Source organism: Arctopsyche grandis, chromosome 8 (assembly GCF_051622035.1).
Source record: "Arctopsyche grandis isolate Sample6627 chromosome 8, ASM5162203v2, whole genome shotgun sequence".
Taxonomy (NCBI): Eukaryota; Metazoa; Arthropoda; class Insecta; order Trichoptera; family Hydropsychidae; genus Arctopsyche; species Arctopsyche grandis.
In genome coordinates, this window is record NC_135362.1 from 24,687,091 (window position 1) to 24,711,345 (window position 24,255).

Consider the following 24,255-nt stretch of genomic DNA (forward strand, 5'->3'; position numbering starts at 1 on the left):
GCGCGAGCTCACAATCGACCAAAAACAACAACGAATTGATGATTCTGAGCAGTGTTTGGAGCTGTTCAATTGTAATAAACCCGAATTTTTCCGTCGATATGTGACAATGGATGAAACATGTCTTCATAATTTCACACAGGAGTCCAATCGACAGTCAGCCGAGTGGACTGCACGTGATGAAGTGACTCCAAAGCGTGGAAAGACGCAAAAGTCGGCTGGCAAGGTTATGGCATCAGTATTTTGAGATGCGCATGGTATAATATTCATCGACTATCTTAAAAGGGGAAAAATCATAAACAGCGACTATTACGTAGCGTTATTGGAGCGTTTGAAGGACGAAATTGCCGAAAAACGGCCCCATTTGAAGAAGAAGAAGAAAGTTCTGTTTCATCAAGACAATGCACCGTGTCACAAATCAATGAAAACGATGGCAAAATTGCATGAATTGGGCTTCGAATTGCTTCTGCATCCACAGTATTCTCCAGATCTGGTCCCCAGAAACTTTTTCCTGTTCTCAGACCTCAAGAGGATGCTCGCTGGACAGAAATTTTGCACCGATGAAGAGGTAATCACCGAAACTGAAGCCTATTTTGAGGCTAAAGACAAATCGTACTATAAAAATGGTATCGAAAAATTGTATGACCGCTATAATCGTGGTATCTTCCTCGAAGGCAACTATATTGAATAATAAAATCAAATTCTAACAAAAAAAAGATTTTTTCTATGCTAGCCTACGAACCTTTCAGCCCAACTGTTACATACATAAGATATTCTGATATCTCATTTTGGAAATACTTCATATTTCAACATTATTATATGATTTTTTTTATGAATTTAATGATGTGATCTTTTTGAAGTATTTTTGCGAAGAAACATCTTGTCTATGTATTATACTGTAATTTCATCCCCATAAGTACATACATATATTCACGAAAGACACGAAGTAATAGATATGCAGTTCGTTTCTCAGATACGACGATAATTTGATTTTTCAGTCAAAAGGAACGAAAAAAAAATGTCACAAGAGTTAACCGAAAGAGAACCGATCCACTTTCAATATGAAAGATGGAATACAGCAAAGGGATAACGAAGTTTCGTCGTCAGGTATACTTACGGGAAAGGGCTGTGGGGGAGGGTGAAGGAGGCGAACGATCCGGCAATCTTTCGTTTCGAAGGAAATCGATTCACAAGTCAATTTCCGGTCGGTTCGACCGATAATAAAGATCTTCTGCCATCGAATTACCATAGGTCTACACACCAGAACTCGGAACTTTATATTGATAATTACGAATTCGATTCGTGTAGCCGGATTTCGAAGTGGCTCTACGCGGCCCGAATCGATTCTGCAATAATCTCTGATTAAACGGCCTTATACTTACATACATGTATATCTTATACGAATCATTAGTGCAGGGGTAGCCAACGTTTCGGGACACTTTTGTCGTACAAAATCTACCCCTTCTGTAACCGTTTTAATGGCCGGCCTCCATCTTGGGTAATTCACTCGCTCGAACATCCGGCCGGATTAAACTAAAGGTAGTCTAGTTAGGCCTTTTAACTTTTTACTTAGTTATAAATAGCACATTTCTGACACTATCGGGATCCAGATTATAATATGTATTGTTAAAATTTATGATGATTACCTACAATTCCATGAAGCAACAAGTATCAATATAATATGAAAAGTACATATAATATAAGTAGTTAATACTTATCATCATGTTTAAAAATATCTGAGGTAGAAGAAATAAAATGACCGATTTTATATTAGTTATTAATTTAAACCAGCAACATACATAGCTCAGTGCTTAGCGTATAATGCTAAGAACTGGAGGGTCCCGGGCTCGATGCCTGATCCGGTGTAGTTGGAAAGACCTTGGATATTTTTGACTATAGGTCGATCGTTTCCTATCAGAGCTTGCCAATTTACCTGATTTCATTGCTGAAACGATTCCTACAAATTTGACATTTATCCTAATTTGTCGCCTTTATTGGAATTTAATTTCAAATTTATAATAATATTATGAGTTTATAAGTACATTACATACATATGGATATACAAAGTTGGCCATACTTGTCACTTTGAGGGCAATTCCATAATGACACCATGGTAAAAATAAATTTTTAAAATAAAATAAAGAAAAAATAAAAATAAATAAATAACTTAGGGAAATCAGTTAATATGTACATATATAGTCATATATCTTTCAAATCTGTTTACATAACCCTTGAGGGTATGTTAAACTTGAAATGGGATAATTTTAGGATAAAATAGAAAGATTGGAAGACAATATATATACATACATACATATATAAATATGTCTTATTTAATATTTTTATTTGTATATTACTTACTACATATTATCAAACCCCTTGGGTCAATCGGTTTTGCCGCCTTTCTCAAGTATTCTTAAATAAAATAAGTAAATAAATATGCAGTTTTTATAGCTCATAATAGTCATAAAACAACTGATCTGCTTAATAGATAACGCATTGAAAAAAAAAAAAAGAAAATTATGATTTAATATTAGAATAGATATAACTGAAACTTTGCCAGTGAAATTAAAAGTATTTAAGTGTTAATATATTTAAGGCAAGTTGTTAACGTAGCAGGAAAGAGACAAGAAGAGTTAAAAAATATTGGAATAAATTCCAGGGCAATAGGTTAATCTGAACGTCGCTTTGCCTGAAGAAAAAGAAAGCTTTTGAAGTGTGGAAATTTACTTGCTATCTAAAATCAGAAGAGACAGATAGATAATAGGTATAAATAAAGTAGTTCATAAAATATAGTAAGTGGAGAGATCAAAAAGGCAATGAGTTAGAAGACGAGACGAAATTTGCAAAAAATAAGCGCTAAAATGGTACCCAAGAGAATGCAAAAAGAACATAAGCTCACACAGTCACTCAACCACCAAGTGACTTAAGCTCACATGAACAAAGTTGACCAAAGAATTGGTAGAATGGTACTCGAGGGAATATAAAAGGGTGAAAAGAAAGCACACAAAATCATGCAGCACGGCATGTCCAGATAGACTCCAGCTGTGAATGGGCGGGTCTGATGCCATTGTTGATTCGTACGATCTTATTATTTCAACATTTTTTCAATAAAAATAGGAATTACCACTATCGATCACTCTCAAATCTATGTCATAACAAGGAAAATATATCACCAAAAACACTCTAGTAGTGAGTTATGGCCTGGCTTAGATCAGGCGTGCTAGCGTTTTATGTGCAAAAGTATCCAAAAAAAAAGAAGATTTTTTTTAAATTGAGTATGAATATGACTGCTAGTTTATTGATTGATATATTTATGTATCATTATTGCGTTGAAGTAGGCACTACTTAGTATTACAGTTGAAAATATCAATTGAAGTCATGGAAAATGTCTAAAATTTAATTTGAATGGCGTGTCAACTGAATTTCCCAGAAACTGACGGAAATTTTGACATTCGCACTCCTTTGTCCCGCAATATCACAAAACAATAGCCGAGACGAACAAAAGTTTCGATACAAAACGACTCTTGAAAATTCGTTTCTCGTCTTGTCGCCGGACGAAAACGTGACATCATTTTAAACAAGTACACCTGACGTTTTCCGGTCTGAAATTTCATGAAATAAAACATCTACTCATCGTATAGTTATATAGCAAGCAGTATGGCTCGGTGGTTGCGTTTATGTTTAGCACCGAGAGGGTACCGGGTTCAATCCCGTGCTAATCTTTAATACCGCTGGTCAGACTTGGATATTTGTGACTTCAAATGGATCGTTTCTTATCAGAGCTTGCCAATTTATCTGATTTAATTGTTGAAAAGGTTCCTCCATCAAATTGGCAAAAATCGTCCCACCCGCTATATCCAAATATCTGAATTTGATTTATATACAATATGTAATAATTTATGTACAAGTCTAAATCCATAGATGTCTCTATGGATTAATTAATTGTTTATTTCTTGTTCTTCAGCCTCTTGAAATACAGTGATTTGTGTAGTAAAAATGCTGCAATGTTTGCAATTACATAATTTTCAAGGAATTGGCGCATTGGGGTCTATCTGTTAGGCTTTCCTGTTATATATCTATGTAAAATAAAATAAAATAAAACAAAACACAAAGTTAATCTAAAATAACAATACTGTAGCATATGCTTAAAGGAGCCGTCTTTCTAATTGGTTTTCAATTATCCAGTTTTAAGTGCTGTCGGCTAACAATGGAGACTCCCGAATGGACTTAGTGCTCGGTAACGGCACCCAGCCACTTACCGCTAGAGTTCTCAGAACTGACAGCGCGAAAGCTATAACAATAGGTAAACAAATGCGTCGAGGAAGATACAGTGAGCGCCCTGCCCTTTATAAGCAGGTACTTGGGCCATATCAAGGAATTCTGGACGGAGCACTAGCAGTGCGAGGATCTCCTCAATCACCCAATAATTGCTGTGAAGCGACTTTGGCCTTTTATTTGGATCCTCCACCTACCCCTACGCAACAATACAATGTGACTTTATATTGAGTATACTTGTCGCGTCGCGTCGCATCCTGTCGCGCCAATGAGCAGACATCCGCGCGTTAAATGTAATAGTCGAGTTATTAAATAAAATTTACCCTTTGTATATAATATCATACAAATTCCAGTTGCATTATCCCAACAGGGCAATAATATAATGTGTGCCGGGAGTTTTTCCTCCAGATTTTCTTTTTATTTTTACAAATGGTTCGCACAAATTACATCTAACCGCTTTGTGTTTCTCTTTTTTCTTCTTTGCCTTCCTTCAGACCACCTTTTTTCATCTCTAATAAACGTTACGTTCGCTTATTTCTCGCATTACGAGGACGAAATTTCTATACCCGACACAAGTATGAATATATTTACTCAATAAATAAAAACGAGCTCAAAAGTCGACGTCGAGCGAATATGAATTAATTGATTGAATCAATCATGACAATTTGAAATATCGCCCGTTCGCTTTAGAAGAGTATAATTTAACGCCTTGGGCTGTTATCGATGAAGGGTTGAACTGAAGTTCAACTCGACAGTGAAATTAACGTTCTAGCAAATCGTAAAATGGATCGTCAAACAATTGCTTGAATATATAAAGCGGAATAAAAAACGACACCTGATTTTTCAAACGCAAATCCATCAAAACGAGAATATTGAAATTAGAGCCGAAGTGAAATACATTTTATTTTATTTTCAATTATTTATTATTTATAATCTTACATTATTTAAACTTGTATTAATATATAAATATTGATGACCTACATAGTTCACAGATATTGTATGTCCATTTTTGAATTTGTATCGAAATTTAAATTTTAAGTTTGTAGATGCTGGAATAATTCAGGTTTTTTCTTTCAAGATAATTTATGTGGTATACATGAATGACATTGAAAGGAAAAACCTGATTTATTCCAGCATCTACAAACTTAAAATTTGATACAAATTTAAAAATGGACGTACAATATCTGGGCACTAAGCCATAGATATATAAAGTTGTAAATGTTTGTATTACATCTTTCGAATAGACTAAAATTGACGTTGAATCAACATCTATCATCCATAAATAGACATTAAATTTATTATTTTTTATTAGTATCGTTATTATTATTATTATTATTGTTACATTCTTATTATATTTGTATTATTTATATGGACGATGAGGTTTGCACTATTCTCCCTATCGTCTGGAATAAAAAGTTATTATTATTTACTCCAGCTTGTAAGTAAACTTTTGGTCAAAATCTTTATTTTCGTTTTCTTTTAGAACTATTTCAAATTTATCGCTGAATAAAACGTCAAAAACTAGAACTGTGAAAAAAGGGTGGATAAGTGCTAATAAGTGATAAAAGTGGTACAAAGTAAAGGTCGATAGAACAGTTTTCATTATTATCTTAATAAGTGTACTTTTGAATATACATATGTATGTTTATTTTCACACACACACACATGCATATATTATACATGCAATATAACTCAGTAAAAAGGAACGTTTTCATCATTTCGAACGATGAAATTGAATAAAGTACCTATGAACAATAACATCCTGAATTCACCTTTCGTGCCCACAAATCATCTCCTGTATTGTAAACGTAAATGCGCGGCTCAACGTCTCTGACCCATTGAGTTATCCCATTTGAATAAAATATTTACGCACCCCGACTTCGAAGAAAATCAATGGTGTAAGGAGGGTGATGGTAAGCGAGTCGATTGAAGATTCGAAATTCCAGAAAAAGGATTTTTTTTACATTTTTAATAAGGGCGAGCTTCAACGCGTTGCAAATTGACCGAGCCGAAAAAATCTTGTTGCTTGATTGGACGCAGTTCTGGAACGGCAGACGGCGTGGAAAATCGAAAAAGGGATGAAAATTCCACCAGTTTACCCCTTCCATAAGTCGAATAATATATGCGTCAATTGACCAAAATAAAGGAAAGAAGAAAAAATCGAAGGACGCCCGAGCTAATCGAACGTGAATTTTCCATGTTCGAACCCAATTTCCTCCATTTAGATGGCTTATTTCGTTACGAGATCTTCAAAAAATTGATACGGCACATTCTGCAGTTTATCTCGTGTGTGGAAAGTGTTTGAAAATTAATGTAATTTTCCGTTCAATTTGACGATTTTTCAATTGAGTGATCTCGCAACAGCGCCATACACCGTATATCTAATTTTTATATTTGAACGATCTCAATTAATTCAACGAGTATCGGAAAAATCATTATATAAAAAAGCCTGATATAAAAAGACAGATATAAAAAAGACACTCGATCCTATAATGACTATATGTATTAAAAAAATTTAAACCATTACAAATAAATGCATGATTTCATTTTTAATAAATATATAGAGTTTCATTATAGAGATCAAGTTTTATACACACATACATAGAACTCATTTTATATTTAATTTTTATTCATGAAAATGACAAGATTAACGAAGTGTTTCCCCGTTGCGGAAACTCGTTATCGTTCACTTCAACTAAACCTACATAATTATTTTCATACAAACATATATAATAGAATAGTAACGAACATACACTATTATATAATACAATAATTGTATAGAAATATGTATAATACAATAATTAATGATCATAATCGGAATTGTTCTAGTTCATTTTAGAATGGATACGATCAAAGGTTTCGTACACATTGTTTTTGTACATGAACGTAGGCATATAAAGATTATGCATAGTGTAATTAATATTATCATAAACTTTAGAATTAATATGTATTAAATAATAGCATGTAAATATATGTAATTACCTAAGCCAATTAAAACGATTTTCAATTCATAAAAAACTTTCAATTACTAACTTGAAAATATCGATCGTAATGTAAGCATACATCGTACATACATATGTATGTATATATAAAAATATTATTAATAATTTTCAGTATTGAAAATATAAACCACAATTTCTCGGAATAGTATAATGATTAATACGCAAAATATTATCTCAATTATGAAATCTTAATTTTGTCCGTGCGAAGCGGAAAATCGTTTTGTATTTTTTCAAGCACTAATTAAATTCAATTTCAGAAGAAAATTGCTGACGCTTGAAAGCAGTTTAATTAAATGTTGAAAACATTAGAATTTAGGTTATCTTTAGGCAAACGTACATATGCATAGACGTACGCATGTACATATTCATTTATGGCGATTTTTCTCAAAAAGGCTTAAACTCACGGAGCGGGCATATATTTAATCTGGGTTTTTCCTTTTTGATCCTTTTGACGGGCCTATTATATAATTTTCAAACTCTACAAAGATCTAAAAATAAGATAACGCACGACTTAAGCCTACATTGAACTCGATATATTTGTATTAAATTATATTTGAGCCATTATATTTGTTATTTTTGAGAGTGGTGGAAGTCCAATTTTCAGCTCCAAAAACACTATTTCAGTTTGACTTAATTCACAAATTGTTATCAATACATTTAATTCGATGTGTTCAGAATTTCGGAAAAGCAGAAAAACGTATTTTTAAATAAGAAATTTATCGAAATGAATTCACTTACATCAATATATGTATGTATGCATATTACCTGAAAAAAGCACAAGTAATTTTAACGGAGTCTATATCATACCTTATATAATATTTTTATATAAATATTAAAAACTTAGTGATAAAATATGTGAAATTGAAAAAAAACTTTATCGGAAATAATTTGGACCTCAAAGCATACATGTGGTACTCCATGCTAATTTTTCTATCGCAATATGAGTGATTCTGTTGAATATATATATATATATATATATATATATATATATATATATATTTTTTTTTATTATATATTATTTTTATTTTTTTTTATTACATTTTATACCAGGAAGGCCTTACAGATGAATCCCAATGCGCCTTCCTGGCCAATTACAAAACAATTACACAACACTGAAAACTCGCAAATTAACGAGACATCTATGAATTTTACATAAACTTTATTGTACATTTATCATACTTAAATAGTGGTGACATAGTAGGTAGGAAGGATTTTAGCCAATTTTTAATCGGGAACCGTTTCAACAATGAAATCAGAGAAAATTGGAAAACTCTGATCGGAAACGATTGACCAGGAGTCACAAATATCGAGGTCTGACCAGCAGTACTACAGATATACTCAGAAAAATTATTTTCAATTGAGGTCAACTCATGGGATCGAACCCAGTGCCTCTCAGTGTTAAGCAGAAGCTTTACGATCGAGCTATGCTGCTGGCGTAACGATCGAGCTATGCTGAGGTCAGCGTATGGGATCGAGCCCGGCGCCTCTCGACGCTAAGCAGAAGCTTAAAGACTGAGCTATGCCGCTGGCTAATAATATATGTAGGTATGTACATATATTGGGAGTCATTGAAAATGGTAATTCTTGATTATTCGAATATAGCCCTAATAAGAAAATATATAAAATTTGTAAAAATAATATGAAAAAAAACTATTCATCAGAAATAAAATGGACCTCAAAGCTTACATGTGGTACTCCATGCTAGTTTGTTATCGCAATAAGATAGATATTTCGAAATTCAAATAATGTTTAAAGGCATATACGTAGTTGGTTAAAATATGTTTTTACGGAGTAATGTAATGTGGCTTCTTACCTTTGTATGGATGAGAGTAGCTGTTGCTAAGGTTGGTCGTCTGGCTGTTGACCGATGCGAACCGGTTACTACAACGAGGGCAAGCCCCCGTCCCTGGGGGCCACCGGCGGGGTGCGGGGGGCGCAGGGGGCGCCGGGGGCGGAGACGGTGACACCGAAGGGGGTGACCACCCTCCCGCCATCACACACACAGACGCACACACTCATCCACTACACACACACACACACGAGCACTGCACTCACTGCACTAGTGGCTGCACATCTCACCGGTGTCGCTTTTGCACCACTCTCTGCTACTGTTGTGCATGTCGGACACAATCTATTGACCTTCTTCCGTGTACTTCACTTGATGTTATATGTCTATTTGCACGCCTTCCAAGTCGTCTTCGATCATGTTGAAATTCTGCTAAAAATAAAAAGAAAGAATTTGAGTACAAAGGGTTGGATAACTAAACAATGGTTCGGGTTCCTTTTTATAAGAATGCCCTCCCTGAATGCGTCGGGTCTTCTAAGACCGCGGATGCATTCTTGCAAGGTGCTAAGAGACACCTCTGTGAGGGACAGTACATATGAAAAGTACTTGAGAAACTGAGAGAATCTCGCTCCAGAACTCTATTCCTGCCTATTCGGGCCAGAACTAATGTGCTTGATGACTCACCCCTTTCAAGAGCCATTCGATTGTTTAGCCTGCTTTCTGGGAGCCTTGATGTTTTTACTGCATCATACAGTTCTGTCAGGCAGCATATTTTAAATGACTTCTAGCTACATACATATTTACACATGTTGTTTTAATTTTGTAATTTTATTATTTAGCATAATGTGTATGTATGTTGGTTTTATCTTTTATATATTTATGCTATATTTTTTATTTTTATATATATGAGTAATTTATCTTTATTTATGTGTGTATGTGTATATGCATGTATAATGTTTGTATGTATATGGATGTATGTATTGTATGTGTATGTGTATATGTATATGTGAATATATATATATATATATATATATATATATATATATATATATATATATATATATATATATATATATATGTGTTGGTGTGTATGTATGTATATGTATATATGTGTATTTTTATATTTATGTATGTATGTATATATTTGTATTTGTGTATACGTGTAAGTATTTGTGTATATATGGATGGTGTTCATATATGTTTAAATAATTGTCTTTGGCCAGGAAGGCGCATTGGGTTTACCTGCTAGGCCTTATTGGTGTAAATTAAATAAAAAATAAAAATAAAAATAAAATATAAGTTAAACATAAAATTTTAGAGTTAAGTAATTAAGAATGTATTTTTAAATTAGCTAAATAGCTAAAATTATATAAATAAATAAATAAATAAGCATGAACAATATCTTTATAATAATTTGAAATCAATACCAAGTGAAGTACGATATTAGGAATATTTGGACGTAGTGTAATTAAGACACATAATACATATTATATAATAATGTTTATTATTTAACCTTGATACTGATCATGTAGAAGTAAACACGTGGAACTATCGTGCTGTTACTTTTCGATAAACGTACATATGTACATGTAATTTAATAGCCGTAGGTGGTCTCATTACGTATAATAAAATAATATGAGAAGGATATCTGAACAAATATGTAGATGTGTACATAAAGAGTATAAGAATTATTTTGCGACACAAATACACGTGTATGACATTTTCACAAACAGTATAATACGGTTCAATCAAAATAATCTGGCATGAAAAGGAATCGGAGGATGATAAACATTCTTAATATATATTCAGACCGAAATGTAATATGATAAAAATACGAGAACGATATTGAATTCTTCAACATCATTTTACTTGGAACGATGCAAAAGCTCTCAAATATATAAATTCAATATCAAACGTAGTATGTATGTAAATAAAATAAAAATTTGAATTTTCAACCGTTCGTTTCCTACATTCTCTACGTTCGATTCCAAATAAAACATAATATACAGGTACAAGAAAAGCACTGAAATTTTAACGCAATTTTAGAGAAAAAGTTGTCTTATACAAAACCAAAGATTTGTTTAAGTAAAAATCGAAAATTAAAATATTATTTTATCATATGTAGATAAAACAGTTCCATACGAAATAAACACCAAACTATCAAATGATTATCCTTTCACTATAATATCTAATTTATTGAATACCTCTTCACTTGCTTCCAAATAATGTCTTTCATTCTTTCTAATGTACTATGTTTCATTTTAATTGGTAAACTAAAAGCTTGCACAGAGACACAAGACGTACACAGGCAACCTTGCTTTCATTTAAGGGTTTCTCACCCGGGTCGTCTCGGGACAGAGATTCCCGAGAATTCACTGAAATTTTGATGTCCCGTGTCTCGGAAATTCTTACTTCGGATCTCAAGAAAAGTATTTCAATCAAAACATTCTCTAAATTTATAGTAAGGACGAATATGCATAAATGTATATCTTAAGATGAACTATCCTTTTAACTATAAAGCCAAAACTGAAAAAGTTTTCACCATTGCTGGAAATATTTGCATCAAGTCTATAAATAGGCTATTTCAACGAATTTCAAACAAATTTATTTTATAATTGTATTTTTTCAGTTAATAGATACATACATACGTACATTTGTAGGTATATTGTTTACTGTTTTTTGAATATTTTTTAAATAAATAATTATTTAAATTTAAAAACAAATTACATCATATATCCCGGGATCCTAGTAATTCTGGGAACGATCTCGAGCTCTGTCCCGTGTCCCGGGAAATGAAAAAGTCCGAGAAATCATAAGCCCCAGTTTCTTTACTTGAGAAAAAAGATGTGCACGGAGACACATGGAGCACAAGGAGATACAATATGCGCACAAAGACATATGCGCAAGGAGTACCTTGTTTATAAATGTCAGTAATAGTTTTGGGTCTCTATCCATGTATGTATGTAAGGATGAGAGTAGTAATTCATTAGTATTTCGATGATTTCTAAGTAAATTTATGTAAGGTATAAAAAAATATTTTAAAAAATCGTACACGATATGAATCATATTAAAATTTAAAATTACTCAGTTTTAAAATAAAATATCAACTAAGGATTATTTCTATAAAATTTTCAGGAATCCAATTACGGTGGCAGTTTTGCAGCAGCTACGTAGATGTAAGATAAAATGTTATTACTTTAAAAAATCTGCACAGTTGAGGCTTTACAAAAAATAATAATTTCAGTAGTATTATCAAATGTATGGATATTACATACATATATACAATTCTAAAATTGCTTTCGTGCGCCCGGTATTTCAATTTAAAACAAACACATGTGAAAGTTCACATGCAGACTTTCTAACACTCAATTACGGAAAAGCGTTGCGTTGATCCGCTTTAGAGATTTTTTTTCGCAAGCAGTATGTTAATTCAGATTGAATTAAATTAATTTTAAGCACGGGGCGATTCTCGGTGTGTATAAATAAAAATATTATCTTATCGCGCGAAAATCCCATTGTTATTCAGGGGGAATGCGTACGAATGTGTCGCAGGCAACCTTTTTACGAACCAGGAAAAATACAAAAAAAAAGTAATTCATTCATTACCTCTTTTTCTTCTGCGTTATCATTTAATTAAACGGTTTTATTTTTTTTATTATCTCCATTCGTTGCAAGACCTAGTTTCCGGTCGGTGTTTCTTCCTCCCTGAAACAATAATGAGTTTTGTTTTAATGAAAAACTTAAAAATAAATAAAGATAGATAGGTGCATGTTAAAGTTAATCCAACGGTCTGAATGGAAGTTTTCTTAAAGAAGACACACATTTCAAAGATGGACATCAGAAATACTTATTTACTATACATACATACACATATGTATATTGCAGTCGAAGTGTATTTTCAGTTGTAATAAATAATATTTCAACTAGCATTTTGGGTTATTCATATTTGAATACAAACCAAGTGTAAATTTTAACTCTACAAGCGCAAATATACTAAGAACAATGTGCGCCAGTTGTTATTTGACTTTTGACATCTTTGATGTTTTTACGAATGCTTTAAAATTCAATAATTCGTTAATACAGGTATTACAAATAAAGCTTATGAGTACCGTATAAAAATAACTTTAAGAATGCAATCAAAACAAAAATATGATTTTCCAACCCAATTTACTAGTAAAGTTTTAACGAAAACCTAACCTTTCCATCTAACCTGGTACCAATCATTAAGTGCATTTTCAGTTGTAATATATTTTGACCAATTGGAATGTATTTCGACATATGAATCAACTTATGTGGGTTAGAAGGAATATACTCTAAGTAGTCAAAATATATTAAAACTGAAAATGCACTTCAACTATAAGATATACGTATTTTCAGATTGATTTATGATAACTACACGCTTACTACAATATCATCCATATAACAAAAGTAATCGTGATCCAAAAGTAAAAAAAATAATGTTATTTTTAGTATACATTTGTTGATTATTGGCTTGCAAAAACGCAACGAAGTGATTGTTTGTATGGAAGTGGCGACGTCTTGTTAAAACCAAAGCTGATTTACATAAATTTAATTCAATTCGGATCTTTATTATTATCAAAAAAAATCCGCAGTGAAATCTGGTCAAATTATTACCTATAAAGTTATTATTCCTTATACACGATATCTAAAAACCAATATAAAAAGTTTTATTTAAGAACAATTTTCAACACAATCACTCGTTGATTGAATTATTAAAGGACACTATTGAAGGTCATCTCATCAATCTCAGCAAAATTTAGCATTGTGAAAATTTTAACGTACAATTCAGTTATTCAATTCGAAACGAATTTTGATATTTTCATAAATATGTAAATGTATTTTATTTAGATTTAGATGCTTTTATATCTATTTTAATAGCTACTGATTTACTGATTATTTTATATTTTAAATTTTTTTAAACTTCTTAAACACGCGTGCTCTTCACGAAAACTTTCAAGTGTAATTCTTGTATCAATGTGATGAAAATAAAAAAGACCGGAAGTGGGATATTTTTCCTCTTAGAAAAGTCAGAAATGTTGTGACCATACCCCTGAACGTATAAAGCTGAAAATTTATATTTGTATTCTTTATGTAATAACGTAGAGTTGATAAGGTTTTGGTCAGAATTTGTAAACCGGTAGTAGTCATTTTTTTTAAACAATATTTCATCATGACCTTTAAAATTATTTTTATCTTCTTGATAATATTTATAGCGATTTTTTGATACATTTGAGCTCAATTTATATCGAAAATGCTCTCATAACCGGTATGTTTGAACGTGTATGTATTTTTAATTATCGAATTTGGTTTTTAATCCTTCTTATGTTCCTCAAATAGAAAGAGTTGTGGGTTGTTCACAACCGATGTTTTTTGGATGTGAACAACCATATGTGGAAATAGGAAAAAGAGCTCAATACCTATTTAGAATTCTTGCTATATTTTATAAGAAACTAACCTTATGTAAGTACATAGAGGCTTATGTAGGTAGCTTAAAAGTTATAGGAAATCGTTTAAGGAAGACGTTCACTCAAACGTGTATCGAAATGCGAGAAGCTTTTCCACATAATCCGACAGACTGTAGAAAGGATTTACTTCAACATCTTTTATAAATCATTTAGAATTTTTCATAATAACTTATTTCGAAATTGAAAACAGCACAACAACAATCTTCCTGACACATTTTATTAAAAGTTTAATTAATAAAGCAATGAATAAATTTAAATTTTTTTCGGAGCACATACGAACAGTCGGAAGATTTATCACCGCACGACCCGTTTTATTATATTTTGTAAATTATATGCGAAAGTTTGGAATTAGCGAGCTTTCCCCATCTCCTGAACCCGAGAAGAGCGTTCGGAGGGCGCATAACGAGATTATATTTAATTACGATGGTCATTTGTGTAATGTATTGCTATCCCTTTGTGAGCGACGACAACGGAATTGTAAGGGCCACTTTTCACGGCATTGCGAAATAAATATCAACCACTTGGTTCCAAAAGAGCCGATGATTACAATTTCAATTTGCAAAATTCGATGGAAGTGAAAATTTTTTAATTAAATTTTTAATATTTCCAGCCGAATTGCCCAGAATTGTTGAAGCAAGTGAAATTTAAAAAAGAAAATAAAAAAACAGAACCATGAAACGGTGTATAAAATTTGGTGGTTCTAAATTGAAAACAAAATTTGCAAAACTAACCAAGAAACATTTATCTTTATGTAATAAATATAACTGAGCAACAAAAAAAAAACACATTTTTAACTTACCGGAGCGGAGACTAATCAATCTTTACTAAGTTTGACTTATTAAATTCGAATATGACAATAATTTTTATTGGCTTTATTTCATTTAAGAGATATGAGCATGTGAAAAATGTGCATTTTTACAGACTTTTGCAGTCTTTAATCCAAAATCTAGTGTTGGTGTGTCAAAAGTGAGTATTGGAATCAAGAGTCAGATACTTTTCCTATTGATTTAAAATTTTTGTTACTTTACAATACGTATATTTAATTATCTAGAAATTCAAATTTAATTATCTAGAAAGTCAAAAATATTTTTTTTTCGTCAGCTAATTTCGCTAATGTTTTATTTTACCTTACAAATGTTCATATTTATGCTGTCAATATAAACATATTTGTCGAAAATTATCTTTACTAATTATTTACAGGACGACGGAACTCACAGGTGAATTTGACCTAGCGTTTTGCTGGTTTTTACGAGAATAACTTTGAAAGCAATCGCTAAAACACCTTTAATTTGACACAATATATATGTATATTGAAGAAGAAATGAAGAGACATAAGAAATTAGGATTAAGTGCATTTGGACGAATGAATGCGGTTTTTAAATCAAAAATACCACTTTGCCTGAAAAAAAAGATCTTCGATCAATGTATTTTAGCAGTGATAAAGTATGGATGTGAAACTTGAACATTTAACGCCAATATGCTACACAAATTTCAATGCACTCAAAGAAGTAAGGAACGCTGTATGCTTGATATAACGAGGAAAAACAGGAAGCGGATAACGTGGGTGAGAAGTATGACAATGGTAGTGGATATAGTGGATAGAGTAAAGAGATTGAATGGCAACAGGTGGGTCACATGGCTAGAATAATGGACGAAAGGTGGATAAAAAAAGTGCTAGAATAGTACCCGAAATATTGCAAAGGGGTAAACGAAAGACCGCAGGGAAGATGGGTAGACGAAATTAGGAAAATGTGTGGGGTGAGATGGATGAGAGTTGCGCAAAACAGAGACGAGTGGAAGCATATTGGAGAGGCCTTCATCCAGCAGTGGATGGTGAATGGCTGTAAATGATGATGATGATATATGCATATATAGCAATTCTTTTAAAAAATATATTATCATATTATTATAAACCATTATCATAACAAAAACCGTTGCTCTAAGCTAAGATATCAAACTAAAAGTGGCATATTTTCCGCGATGTAAAAGGAAATCGCGATTTCAAACATTGTCATTAAATCTTAGCAACCTCAAATTTTTGAAATGCTATATTCCGTATGTGATATAAGTTCTTTTGGAGGCAAGTCATAGCACTTATTCAAAAACAAAAGGTTCGTCGGCGTGTATTGTATCAGCCGGAAGGAATCCATTAGGCACGTGATAATAATCGCAGTCGAAAGCTCAGATTACATTTTTGTTTTTCAGCAAACTCAATATGAAATATGATGATATTTCGTACCGAATCCCGATCCCATGTTTATTATTACCGAAAATATAATATATTTTATGTGCCTTTTGTGTGTGAGTGTGTGTTTGTTATTCGGTCCAAACTGACACACGAAAGTGAAACCGTGCGTATTCCTTAACGATATCTACATATCTGAAATGTGTTTGGTCGAATAAAGCTTTGAGAATCTACTACTATCCTGTCAGAAATCGTTGTTATACTTGATATATGTATACATATATAACTATGTATGTAAAAACATGTTCTGAAATCGATTTATGCTTTTATGCTGTAAGTAAACGAAACAATTTAATTTTCGTATGTACATATTTATGTAATGCTTAGGGCGTAAATATTACCTTTAAATTATGCCGTTCAATAATGACACATTCCTCATTCTTTACTATTTAAGTGTACGTAAGCCTCATATAATATAAAGAAATTCAAGACAATCGTACCTTTCTGTAAATATAAATTGTATAACTTTTACGATTCATATTACATGTTAACATATGTAGATATGTATTTAGTTAATATATTTGATTTTTAAATGCTTTTTATTATTACGAAATTATGTTCACAATACATCTTTTATCTATTTTAATAGTTACTGATCTACTGATCATTTTCTATTTTACAATTTAATTTAATTTGGTTAGTAATCATAGTATTATATTATTCTAATGTTAATCTACAGCATAATAGGAAAAAGAGCTCAAAAACCTATTTACAATCCTTAAGTTAATATATAGATATGTATCAATCTAAGAATTTTGCCCGATATCGTAATTGTTTTTTATATTTTAGTAATTTTCACATTTTATTATATATTTATTTTTGTAATATGATATAAATTACGTCCTCGTGAAACATAATTTACATATTTATTCCCAAATAATTGTGTACGTGGTAGATATCATTATTTGATGATTGTACCTCTTGCTGGCACAGTTCTTTATCGAATGGCTCATATTATAAGAGCTATCTAGCTTCTTAATGAAATCGTTGCTTCTGAGCCTGATTGTGATATTTCCCACCTTGGTGAGCATATGTTATTTTAACCTATTTGTCTGGTAACGCTCATTATTATTTTCATAATTGAATGAGTGAAATTTTGATCATTTTTCTCCCATTTGGGCCTCGCAGGGAAGTTTTATATTTGCAGCTGGTTCGTACATATTGGTGCTGGCTATAGGTGCAAGACATTCCCTACTTTATATTTAATTATGTGATATTTTTACTTTATCTGCTATTATTATAATGCTATTGTTTTTTATGATTATATTTAAGAGTATTTTTGTCTGTGTATATATACATATATTTTTATTTTTCTCATCTCTCTGTATTTTTTCAACCATTGTGGCGCATTGGCGACTCTTGTAATACCACAATGGTCCAAACTTAAGCTTAAAATAAAATAAAATAAAACAAACATTCTATGTAGGTAAATTTAATAAATGTTACGCTTTCATTGTAACACACACGCACACACACATTTATTAATACATAAATATAGGTATGTATTCTGATGACAAAAACACGTAATTCTTTAAAGCTTTAAACAAATGTGTATTTATTATGACATTTTACTAAAATAAAACACAATTATTCTACACGCATTACGTGAATCATTATTAAAATTGTCACGCGTGACCGAAAGTTCAAATAAACAAAATTTAATCGCATCCCGGCAATATCATCGCTAAAAACGAAATGATAAAAGCCACAGGATACATTAAAAAAAAATTCGCAACGGCAAACTGAAATCGAAACACACACGCGCGAAACAGAGGGTGAAAAAAATGAAAGAAGAGGGTAGCAAAAATAAATTAAAAATAAACCGGACAAAGTTGGCATAAATAAGCCGTTTTTCCAATTTGTGCGTCGGTCACGAATAAATTGACGCGCGTATGGGAAATAAGGGTATGTAAACTGGTTCGGAGGGTGTAGGTCACTTGGTGTAACACTTTTAAGCTCGGGTAAGGGTTGATCTCGAGGGATGACCGCAAAAGGGCGCTAATGTGATACCGAAACCGCCACTTTGTATCGGTTATATCGCGAACACGCATACGCATACTGTCCCCCACTGGACATTATCATAATTTATTATATTATTGCAATTTTGCCTCTGATCCCTCGGCCCATTTTTTGCCCTACTCTCCCAACCCCCACCCCCTTGAATCCCTTCGAAATATCATAACGGGTCTGTAATTGTTATGTTGGATTAAATGGATGAAATGTTCAATGCTGAATATTATTTCGAAATCTGGTCCAAATATGTTTCGACCGTTGATTTTAGTATTGAAAATAATTAAATTTTAATATTGCGCCCGGTTATATTTTAATAGTTGTTTTTGAATGTAAGTGAAAATTCTTTATGCATAATAAGAAAGTGTCACGAAACGTTGGAACATTGAAATATTTCACAAAACTTGGTGGAATTTGTGAATTAACTCACAAACCTAACCTGATGTGTATGTAGATTTTGTATAATGAAGTGTTCCTTTTATAGTATGTAATCTTTTTTACTGCCCAAGCTACGCCAGCCATTCAAAGAATGTTTATTATAAAATAGTCTGAAATATTGTTTGTAACCGTTTAGAAAGTCATAAAATATCTATTTTACCATCACAAAATATCTAAAATATGAGTATTTGATGTATTTAATAACATATACATATATGTATGTAAATATGTATTATATTGCCAGCAGGTTGGTTTAATGGTAGCGTATATGTTAAGCACCATGCAATCACTGGTTCGATCCGCCAAAACTGCTGGTTAGATTTGGGGGTTTTGTGACTCCAAATCGATCGTTTCTCTATCAGAGCTTGCCAATTTTATCTGATCATTGTTGAAACGGTTCCTCAAATTGGCAAATAAATCATTTCATATTGTCACAATTTTTTTTTGTATTATTGTGTATAATTTGTAAAAATTATGCCCAAAATCTAAATCTATGGATGTCTCAATAATCATATGTATTTATTCTGCGTATAAATTGTAATAATTGTGCACAAAATCTAAAAAATCCATTGATATCTCAATGAATTAATTCTGTACTTAATTCATTGTTAAAATTAATCCAATTTGCCTTGCGGCCATATATATGTATGTAAATTAAAAAAAGTCTGACCGTATATTTCATGTATGGTTTCGAATTATATAATGATTGTGTATTGAAAATATATATATATATATTTTTTTTTTTCTTGATTTGTATATTACACTCGTCGCGTTGGAGCGATCTGTAATGACGAGTGTACTTTCATTGATCGAATAAAAATAAAATATATTTAGTCGTATTGTAACATATTTTATAGTATATGTAGTTATAAAACATGGATACAAAAATCTAACCTAACCTTACCTAACCGAACCTGTTTTTGCTGGTGGATATGTAAATTATGTATGTATATACATATGTACATATAAAGGGAAGTTTTCCTTATCTTGTGTATCCTGTGTGTGTAAACTTTTTTAACTTTTTTCTGCCCAAGCAACGCCAGTCAATTCGACCAATGTCTATGTAAAAAAATCAAAACTCTTTTTATGTATTTATATGTGTACATATTATAGGTGCATGTAAATACTATAAGAGTCTGGAATATTGCTTGAAATGTTTTAAATGGTTACAAAATATCTAAATTTAATGCGTTGATTAAAAATATATGTATGTATGTATATAAATAAACATTTATAGTGATAAAATTCGGCTTTGACAAATACAATATAAATTTGATTGAAATTATACAAACAATTGTACTTCAAAGTAAATATACCCAAACGGGGTTATATCATACGTATATGAAGAAAAGTTGAATATAAGTATATGTATGTATGCATATGTACATATACTCGTACATGAAGAAAAGTTGAAAACATAATAGTGAAAAGTGTGTAAGGAGAGAACGACAAAGGATACAATTTATCCAAAATAAAATTTCTCTCAACTAAATCTCATTAAACGTAAACAACAAGGACACAAAGCATATCATTACGTAAGTATCCTATGTCAAAGTTGACAACGACATTAAACACGGCGAGAATATATGGATATTTTCATTATAAAGGCATTTAGAGAGTACCTAATCTACTAAGTATATATGTATGTACATATATATACGTACCTTCTTACTCTCGTAGGTATTTATCCGAGAGCGAAACAAAAGGTAACCGCGTTGATTACCAAGTTGAAAGCCCACGTAATTAAACTTTAGAAAAAGCTACAGATTTTAAACGGAAACTCGTCAATATGAATGAACCACAGAACATTCCACTGGTTAAGAATTTCCTACTGGTTTAACAATAGAGGAGACCGTGGGTTCGAAAAATCCCACGCAATATTTGATTTTCCCGATGATTATCATCTCTAGCATGATCTAGATCAGGCGTCAGCAACCTATTAAGTTAACGGGCTAAGACTACACTTGTCTGATATCAATGTAGCGTGGACGTTTAGAGAGGTTTCCAAGATCGGAGTGAAAGACGCAGCAATGTGGTAGAGGTAGCTTATTATTCTTGATACGTCAGCCTGCCAGCTCCGAATGAAGCACGGGCTAAAACCGCCAAATATTTATACCTATCGGATATTCTGCGCACATAGAGATCATTGGTAGATGGGTCGCGAAGCCTTGTTGGTTGTTGTGATCATGTGAATAGTGCAAGTACGTTACATTATTGTTCAATAAAAGACCACTGACCCGAAACATCTTCTTAATAATCACATATTGGTTGATTTTAACCAGCATCCATTAAAGGTTGCCGACGCCTGAACTAGATTGTTGTTAAATTCAGATCGACCGTCTCCTGTTTGAGTTAGTCTATTTATGTAATTTAATTGTACCGCATATTCATAACTATATACATATAGGTAGTAATCTCATTATTAAGTTCAGCAATTGTATACGAAAACTGAGTAACGGTATCAATATTGGCTGTTTTCACATAACTGTAAAATTATTGTTATAAACAATACATATTAGCCAGCAGTATGGCTTAATGGTAGCGTGTATGTTTAGCACCGAGTGAACAATGGGTTCGATCCGCCATACTGCTGGTTAGATTTGGGGGTATTTGTGACTCCAAATCAATCGTTTCTTATCAGAGTTTGCCAATTTTATCTGATCATTGTTGAAACGGTTCCTCAAAATTGGCAAAAAATCATCTGTCTTGTTGTTACAAATCTTCTGTATTTATTGTGTGTATATTTTGTAAAAATTGTCTACAAAATCTAAATCCATAGATGTCTCTATGGATTAATTCTGTAATTAATTAATTATTTCGTGTTCTTCAGCTTCTGGAAATACAGTGATTTGTGTAATAATAAAATTCTGCATTGTTTGTAATTAATTGTCCAGGAAGGCGCATTGGAGTCTTCCTGTCAAACCTTCCTGGTAAAAATCTTCCTGGTATAAATCTATATAAAAAATAAAAATAAAATAAAACATCATAAATCTCCATCATCTGAATTATCCGCAGTAATTTTGCAATAGGGCCGCATGCGGCTCGCGTTCGCCAAGCCTAATTTAAACTAACCCGTGTTCAAACTAATTTCTATACTTATTGAGCTTCTGTAAAGTTTCGTTGTTGTTGTTTGTTTTTAAACTTTAGCGAAGAGAGCGACTCACTCTTTCCGTGTAACATTTGACCGAGGACTTGCGAAAATACGTGATGAGAATTCGACGCTTTGGACCGAAAAGCTCTTGACGGTTTTTTCCCCCTTTTTCTACCGATAAAAGTCACAAACTGAATGAAAATTAAGCGGTTTCCTTCGCACGCCAAACTTTAACGGTTACACGTGTGTACGTATGTACATATGTAGGTATGTAATGTATACCTGAGATTGGACACGTGTCTAAAATATCGATATTATGACATGATACAATGTTTTTGTCCCTTTTCATGACCCAAAATCAACCTTCTCTATGTTTCATATAGTACTTATATCTGTCATGGTGAATTCAATTCTACTTATGTACATACATAAAATATAATTATTTGATTCAAATATATGTATACTCGTATTACTAATTCAATCAGTTACAAATGCACAATTCTTATAAAAATATCCCATTATGTGATTTGTTTATTTATTCGGTTCTTGTTAACAAAATTATGAAAATATCCACTATATAAGTTTCTGCATTTAAAGAAAATTCTATCGATATACCATCATAGCAGAATTAATGGCTTTTGAAATAAATAGGCAACCGTATGAAAACAAATATGTTATAGAAGTTTAACGTTTTATTTTAGATATTATAATATTTCATTATCAGATTTCCGTAGTAAATAAAGGATTCCTACAATGTTTTAATTTAAAGTTAATATTTTTAAAGCCACATAATATATGTAGTATATATGTATGTATATACTAAACGGTCTCCGTGACGAGACAGAATGTTAAATTACAGAAAACGCAAATATCGAAAGGCAAAGATCTAAAATCGAAAGATCTTAAGACGAAAGATCAAAAAAATGGTGCATTGTAAACGGTACATACTCACGTACATACTCACTTAATTTGCGCGAGCAGGATACAACAGGAACAAGAGGAACAGGCTTTTCCTCCCGTATTAATATGCGCGCGCAGAATACGGGAGGAAAAGCCTGTTCCTCTTGTTCCTGTTGTACCCTGCTCGCGAAAATTAAGTGAGTATGTACCGTTTACCATGCACCCTTTTTTTTTGATCTTTCGACATAAGATCTTTCGATTTTCGATCTTTGCCTTCCGATATTTGTGTTTTCTGTAATTTAACATTCTGTCTCGTCACGTAGACCCATACTAAAATGGATGTCAAACTTTTATATTATTATTATATATGTATATTTACATATATACATACATATATTTATTTTAACCAGCAGCACAGCTCAGATATAATGCTTTCAACTGAGGGGTCATGGCATCAATCCCTAGCCCGGTGTTGCTGACTAGAGTTTCTTATCAGAGTTTTCCAATTTATATGATTTCATTGTTGAAGTTTCATTTCATCAAATAGGCAAAAACCATCCTACATCCATTTTTCAATGATTTCAAAAATGTATTATCTATAATATATATATACATAGATGTCTCGCTAATTTTTATGCATAGTATTTGTATTATGCATATACACATGTCTGTATTATAATATACAGTATTTGTATTATACATATGTTACTTTAATGTCTGATCACAGTGACGCGTTAGAGTAGTCTTTAATGTTACTGTGGCAAAAATATGTAAAAAAAAATAGTCCTTCGATATATGTACATACATACATACATATCTACATATGTGACTCCACGTCAAAAGTTTCTTATGTGAGTTACCAATTTATATGATTTATATAAATTGGCATAACCTATTTTAATTACATGCTTATCTATATTGTATATGTATGTATATAGTGCATTTCAGGCAAGTTCATAGTATACCGAATTGTATATTTTTTTAATTCGTAGTCCCTGAGCAATACCTACATATATTAATAAACT

The 24,255-nt window shown here is 31.9% G+C and overlaps 1 protein-coding gene across 1 annotated transcript in view; it reads right to left on the minus strand.

Moving 5' to 3' along the window:
* LOC143915891 (monocarboxylate transporter 2-like) overlaps positions 1–24,255 on the minus strand; it is a 258,485-nt gene that overhangs the window by 146,730 nt on the left and 87,500 nt on the right. Inside the window, exons 2-3 of the mRNA XM_077436713.1 lie at positions 12,667–12,765; positions 9,088–9,489 (exon numbers count right to left, since the gene is read on the minus strand). Of these exons, the coding sequence (XP_077292839.1) occupies positions 9,088–9,268 (181 nt within the window). The 5' untranslated portion in view covers positions 9,269–9,489; positions 12,667–12,765. The remainder of the gene's footprint in view (positions 1–9,087; positions 9,490–12,666; positions 12,766–24,255) is intronic.